This window comes from Cynoglossus semilaevis, chromosome 4, assembly GCF_000523025.1.
Source record: "Cynoglossus semilaevis isolate Cse_v1.0 chromosome 4, Cse_v1.0, whole genome shotgun sequence".
NCBI lineage: Eukaryota > Metazoa > Chordata > Actinopteri > Pleuronectiformes > Cynoglossidae > Cynoglossus > Cynoglossus semilaevis.
The window spans coordinates 698,984-704,904 of record NC_024310.1 but is presented as its reverse complement, the minus strand read 5'-3'; the positions used below and the strand labels follow the sequence as shown (position 1 = coordinate 704,904).

The following is a 5,921-nucleotide window of genomic DNA, read 5'->3' as shown; positions in this document are numbered from 1 at the left end:
CTAGACCGTTGTGGAGTCCTGCCTCATGTTATGTTGGGGGGGGGGGTACTGGGTCAATATTACATAGAAAACATAATGAATTTGATTGAATGGTCCAGTTACAGTGAGGGGGTGAGGGGGTGAGGAGGGGGAGGAGGGTCATCAGCCCACAGCTCCAGTGAAGGTTGATGTTTTTATTATTATAACTGACTGGAGGTGAACGCTGCAGCTGTGCTGACGGTGACGTCCGTTAATAACACAGTTATTATCCTGTAACGACAGATTCAACGTCAGTCCAACTGATCCCACAGAGGAATAAAGGAGTGTTCCAAAGTGTTACTACTAAACACCTGTTCCATCACTGTCCTGATTGGTCGGTCACGTGATGCGTTTGTGTCTTCTCCAGAGATCGTCCGGGCCATGACGTACGTCATCAACCAAGGAATGGCGATGTACTGGGGCACGTCTCGATGGACGGCCATGGAAATCATGGTGAGCTGGTGGTAGACCACGGTCTACAGTACTGCAGTACTTCACAGTACAATACTGTAGTCTGTGGATACGATACGTATCACCATACCAACCCCCCCCCAAACCCCCAGCTCCGTCATCAATGTCATGTGATCAAGAGCAGGAAGTGTAGATGTAAATGTCACATGACCTCAAACGTTTCTCCTGCGGAGCCGCCCTGATCTGATTTGCTGTTCCTCTGTCTCACCTCCAGGAGGCGTACTCTGTGGCCAGACAGTTTAACCTGATCCCCCCCGTCTGTGAGCAGGCCGAGTACCATCTCTTCCAGAGGGAGAAGGTTGAAGTGCAGCTTCCTGAGCTCTATCACAAGATTGGCAAGTTAAACGACAGTCAGAACGCCGCCGCCGCCGCGCGATTCTGACGGTTTTTCTTCTTCGTTTTTGTCTCTGAAGATGAAACGTATTCATGTGTTATTACAGCGATCCCGTCTTGTGCTATTCTGAGTCATTTTGACGCTCTGCCCTGTGACAGGGGTCGGAGCGATGACGTGGTCGCCGTTGGCGTGTGGCGTCATCACAGGGAAGTATGAAAATGGTATTCCTGAGTCGTCCAGGGCTTCCATGAAGGTACGGAAGTTCACAGAGACGGAGACGGGATTTAAACACCTGACAGTTGTTCATTACAACCACAGAGAAGATCAAGGTTTGTTCCGTTTCTCCAGTCGTACCAGTGGCTGAAGGAGAAGATCGTCAGCGATGACGGCAGGAAGCAGCAGGCCAAGCTGAAGGAGCTGAACCACATCGCTGACAAGTTGGGCTGCACGCTGCCTCAGCTGGCCGTGGGTGAGAACGCTGCAGGAGCGCTGGGACGGCACACGTCATGTGACAACGTTTGACAGGAAGTGGTCGTTACTTCAACGTAGTTCTAGTCCTAGTTAATAGTTACCTAGTTATTATGACCTGACACTGACACTGACCTGAACTGACACCGACTGAAAGAACAATATTCGATTTTCACAGTAAAATAATTGTCAGTGAACTTCTGTCCTGAAGAAGTATTTCTGTGTGTAGTGTGACGTCAGCAGGTTCAGAGACCAAATCCATGAACCAGAGCAAAACGGAAGGTTTTCTGTGATTAGTGCTAGACGAAGAGTTGCAGCATTGCGCCATCTTGTGGCCATTTTGAGAACCTCGGTCTGTCGTTGTCTCCACAGCCTGGTGTCTCAGGAATGAAGGCGTGAGTTCGGTGCTTCTGGGAACGTCCAACCCCGAGCAGCTGACGGAGAACCTCGGGGCGATTCAGGTGTGAACACGTGACCTACAGCTTTTCACCGTCTTTGTCTTTAGAGTTAAGAACGTGCTCCTCATCCCATCATCTCCTCCTCCTCCTCCTCCTCCTCCTCCTCTCAGGTTCTTCCTAAGATGAATTCACACATAGCGACTGAAATCGACCACATCCTGGGCAACAGGCCGTACAATAAGAAGGACTACCGCCCCTAGATGGCGCTGTTGTTTCTCTGCCCTTCTTCACCACACCATCACCAAGTGTCCAAAGTCCTGGGTCTGTCCTCCTCAGACCCTGGTCACATCCCGTCCTCCTCAGACCAGGTTCATCTCAGGTCCAGTCCAGCTCCACCCGTCTCTCCTGGTTCTTCACAGCCTAAAAACCCAAACATCTCAAACCGTGTGAATCCAAACCTTCTTTTTTTCCCACCTGTTGAAACATTGACTATGCAGCGTTTCTTTTGACACACTGAACCACAGCCTTATTAACCTAAAGCACACGTCTCCCTTCATGGCCACACAGTACCTCAGTACCAGCAGTATTTGTCTCACTTCAGTCCCTCCACTCAGTAAAGCATGAGCTGCTGGTTAACTCACGGTAACTAGCAGTTAACTGGTTAATGCATGAACGGACTCCTTTAATCCAGAGGTGTTTGACAGTGGAGGCGCTGGTGTGTTGATGTAACCAGCGCCCCCTGCAGTGCAGTGAACACTGCACCTCTGTGGAACACTGCATGACGTAGAACGTTTAACAAACGTACGGCGGCCTGTGCAGCCAATCAACTAACCTTTGACCTTTAATGACTTGACCACAGATTTGCATCATTCAAAAACAGAACCGTTCATATTAAAGGCTGCGAACCCTGAGTTTAGAACCGGACATGTGCATGAAGAACATTGTTCACCGTCCTGGAGCCTCTACGAAGCAGGGAATTGTGGGATTATCAGCATGTGTGGCGTTAATGACGCCTGTTGGTCACATGTGGTACTGCAGGTGTGAGGAGAGTCTATCCAAGGAACGAGGGTTCGATTCCCAGCCTGCTGCTTCATGACCCAGTACAGCACGTGGTTCAGACACCAGGGACGATAAAAGTATTTATTGTAGAGTAGTCAAGAAATATCAAATTTATTTTGACATTTTTTGTTTGTCATGTATATAAATGTTAAGGAACTCTGACGAAGCTGTGTCAGACGACACCGTACTGTAACCACCAAATATAAATAAGCTGTAAATAGAGTTATTTTCATGCTCCTCTGTAGCGCCCCTACAGGACATAGGTTGCAGTGTTTGAAGTTCACCTCCAATAATCTGCTCCAGAGTTGATTTAATCTTTGATTTATTTTTTAATAGTTCAGTCAGTGTTTTAGGAGTTAGCCAATGACGTTCCCTGGATTCTTTTCTGGAAGACAAGCCATCCCAGGAATCAGCTGGCCCGTTGGCTGAGTTCCCATTGGCTGTAAGTTTGACCTTTGACCTTGGCTCTGGTTGATTCTAATCAAAGGACGTTTCAGCAGATCACAGCCACGTGTTTCTGACGGAGACACCAACACTGATCTGTGGTTGGTTCGTTACTCATCTGAACGACAGCCTCGTGTCCTGACCCCCCCCCCCCCCCCCCCCGTCTGTGATGCAAATGATTAGAGAAACACTGTCCACAAACATCCAGGAAAATGTTTGCCTTAAATAGATGTTCATTAAATCTATTTATCTCTATATTTAATGTTTTGTAATAAAACATCAACATATATGTAGTATGTTTAATGTACTGCAGTAGTACCCGACCATCTGTGTGTTTATTTATACTATATATTCTACTTTAACCCTTTAGGAGAAGAGAAAAGTGACGCCGACGCAGCATAAACACCTGCTCGCTTTTATTTATTTGTTACAAAAACACAGAGGACGAGACCTGAGGAAACGTCTGGAGACATTTGATCGTGGATTTCATGAGGCTGAAATGTGAAACTCACTTCCTCTTCAAAACCCCAGTCCTTCCTCATTAAAAATACCCCCCCCCACCCGAGCCCCCGGTCATTATCTATCATCATCATCATCATCATCATCTCTTCAGCTGCCGTTACTTGGAACCAGTGGAAAGCAGAGCGATGAGTCCTGAGGATGCACTGATGGACAGGATGTAGTTACTGTGGGGGGGTTAAGGCAAACACAGAGAGAGTTCTGGAAATAAACATTCTCATTTGGAACGATTAAAAAGCAGAGTCTAAAAATGTGTAGAAAAAGCATTTGTTCCGAGTGAATTGTGGCTGAAAGGATACACAGTTGGGTGGAAGGACTTCGAGCAGGAAGAAGGAGGCGACGATGATGAGGACCAGGAAGAGGGTGTTGTTGTAGAAGATGGAGAAGGTGGTGGCCTCGTAGTCGGCGACCTCATTCTTCTTCCACAGGATCCTGGACCAGAAACTACATGTAACTCTCCACCTCTCCACCTCTGACCTAACCTCCACCTAACGAAGCAGCACGCTCACCTTTCATGTGTGTGTGTGTGTGTGTGACAGCACGGATAACGAAGCAGCACGCTCACCTTTCGTCCTTCTCTTTACGGGACATCTTACGGTTGTCCGCCTCAGACAACTTCCTGGTCACCTCCTTGGAAACAGCGTCCTCGCGCTTCTGGGCAACTCTGACAAACAAAGAATCAGGTCGTGTTTACTTTAACAGGACAGGCCAGGGATTCAATATATATATTTATATGGACTATGGCAATAATAAAATGTATTCAAATATATTGAAATAATAAGCACACAGCAAAGGGAAATACGTTAAAAAAAACACAGTCTGTTTGAGCTGCACTTACTTGTGTTTCAGAACAAACTTCACGTTCTTGTAGGCAAAGGCCACCAGGTAGGTGCTGACCAGAGTCATGACGGCGTACAGGACCGCGGACTGGACCAGGTCCATGTGCCAAATCCTCCAGAACAGCCCTGCGACAACACAGTGGAGTCTTTTAAACAACATTACACATATAACACTGTGTGTTTAGCCACAGCTCATCAGTTTAGATAAGGAGTGTGTGGTAACGTTAGCCTGTTAGCACAACAAAGGCTCTACAACCCACTATTGTTTCACAAACACGTCTGCAAAACGTGCTTAAATGTATGTTTACTGTCGTTTAGCAGATCGGTCCACAATTAAAACCATCGAGTTAACTCTATTTCAGTGAATCAGTCTCTGTTAGCTGGGCTAGGCTAGGCTAGGCTAGGCTAACCTGAGAGCAGCCAGAGTCAGTTACTCACAGATGGGGATGGCAGACACTATGAGAGCATTTCCGTAGAACAGAGCGGTGGATTTGGCAGAAAGGTTTCTGCTGAAGTCCTGGAGGAGCAGGTCCTCCTCTGACTGCTGCTTGTTGTTGCCTTTAGGAGCCATGACAGTGGAACAACCGCCTTCTGCTGCTCAGCTCTGGACACAAGGAGACTGACACGTCGCTGTGGACGGAGAAAAGACAGAGAGGGACGCGTCAGCACAAACCCGGAAATACGTCACCAACGCTGACGCGAGAAAAGGGGACGTCTGTAGTGTTTGTTGCCCTCTACAGGAAGACTTGACAAATTACGTCCGACCTCTTCGTCGATATTTGTGCTTTATTTGTGTTTATAAATATATATATTTTTTGCATTTTCTTATCTGAATAGAGATGTCGTCATTGTTCTGGACAAAATGATCATTTTAAAAATGAATACGGCTTTTACACCAGCGCTGTTTGTTCTCTTTTTTGTCAAATAACTATTTTTATTTTGCCAATTTGCTTTACGTGAAACTTTTATTTTCTAAAAAACATTATTATTTCTATTTGCTTTATGTGAAACTTTTATTTTCTCTCATACTTACCCTAAAAAACATTATTATTTCTGGAAGTTTCTTCAGTTGAAGCAGTAAGTTCTATGTACGTGAATTTAAGCAGAACGGCAGGTTTGTCCTTTCAGCTGGATAATTCTTCAGTTTATCCGTTAGAGGGCAGCACATACGCGTGTTAGCGTTTCTCTGCAGACATCCGGTTGATTTACTGAGACCCAGACCGTGGTTCTCCATCTGCAGGACTTCAATCATCAGAACCATAAACGATGACGTAAAGTAAGATCGTGTCTTCGTTCTCCAGCCGGTTGTTCTGTAGAATTATAGAAATAAAAGAGTTAAATTATAGCGAACTTGTGTCAGCTGATAATATT

At 46.2% G+C, this 5,921-nt stretch overlaps 3 protein-coding genes and 1 long non-coding RNA gene across 5 annotated transcripts in view; 3 read left to right on the top strand and 1 right to left on the bottom strand.

Moving 5' to 3' along the window:
* The window catches only part of LOC103377582 (voltage-gated potassium channel subunit beta-1), a 45,759-nt gene extending 42,015 nt beyond the window's left edge, over positions 1-3,744 (top strand). For both annotated transcript variants that reach the window (XM_017032216.2, XM_008308447.3), the window contains exons 11-14: positions 982-1,076; positions 1,172-1,292; positions 1,664-1,752; positions 1,860-3,744. In XM_017032216.2, coding sequence (XP_016887705.2) covers positions 982-1,076; positions 1,172-1,292; positions 1,664-1,752; positions 1,860-1,949 — 395 coding nt within the window. In that variant the 3' untranslated portion in view covers positions 1,950-3,744. The remainder of the gene's footprint in view (positions 1-981; positions 1,077-1,171; positions 1,293-1,663; positions 1,753-1,859) is intronic.
* LOC112486952 (voltage-gated potassium channel subunit beta-1-like) lies at positions 134-879 on the top strand. The gene is made up of 2 exons (XM_025055094.1): positions 134-471; positions 704-879. Exons 1-2 carry the CDS (start codon positions 400-402, stop codon positions 869-871), a joined length of 240 nt encoding a protein of 79 aa, XP_024910862.1. The 5' UTR covers positions 134-399; the 3' UTR covers positions 872-879.
* ssr3 (signal sequence receptor, gamma) lies at positions 3,592-5,211 on the bottom strand. Its single transcript, XM_008308446.3, is given in 6 exon segments — positions 3,592-3,878; positions 4,011-4,030; positions 4,032-4,143; positions 4,277-4,375; positions 4,550-4,676; positions 4,989-5,211. Coding segments are annotated over 6 exon segments (558 nt in total). The 5' UTR covers positions 5,122-5,211; the 3' UTR covers positions 3,592-3,811.
* A 392-nt stretch (positions 5,212-5,603) lies between these two features.
* The window catches only part of LOC112486990 (uncharacterized), a 12,912-nt gene continuing 12,594 nt past the window's right edge, over positions 5,604-5,921 (top strand). Inside the window, exon 1 of the long non-coding RNA XR_003049647.1 lies at positions 5,604-5,826. This is a non-coding gene — a long non-coding RNA (uncharacterized LOC112486990). The remainder of the gene's footprint in view (positions 5,827-5,921) is intronic.

Bases quoted from the DNA above. Each gene is read 5' to 3' on its own strand.
- LOC112486952 (XM_025055094.1), top strand. From the start codon at position 400: ATGACGTACGTCATCAACCAAGGAATGGCGATGTACTGGGGCACGTCT. The intron at 472-703 runs GTGAGCTGGTGG...TCTCACCTCCAG, and splicing joins GGACGGCCATGGAAATCATG to GAGGCGTACTCTGTGGCCAG.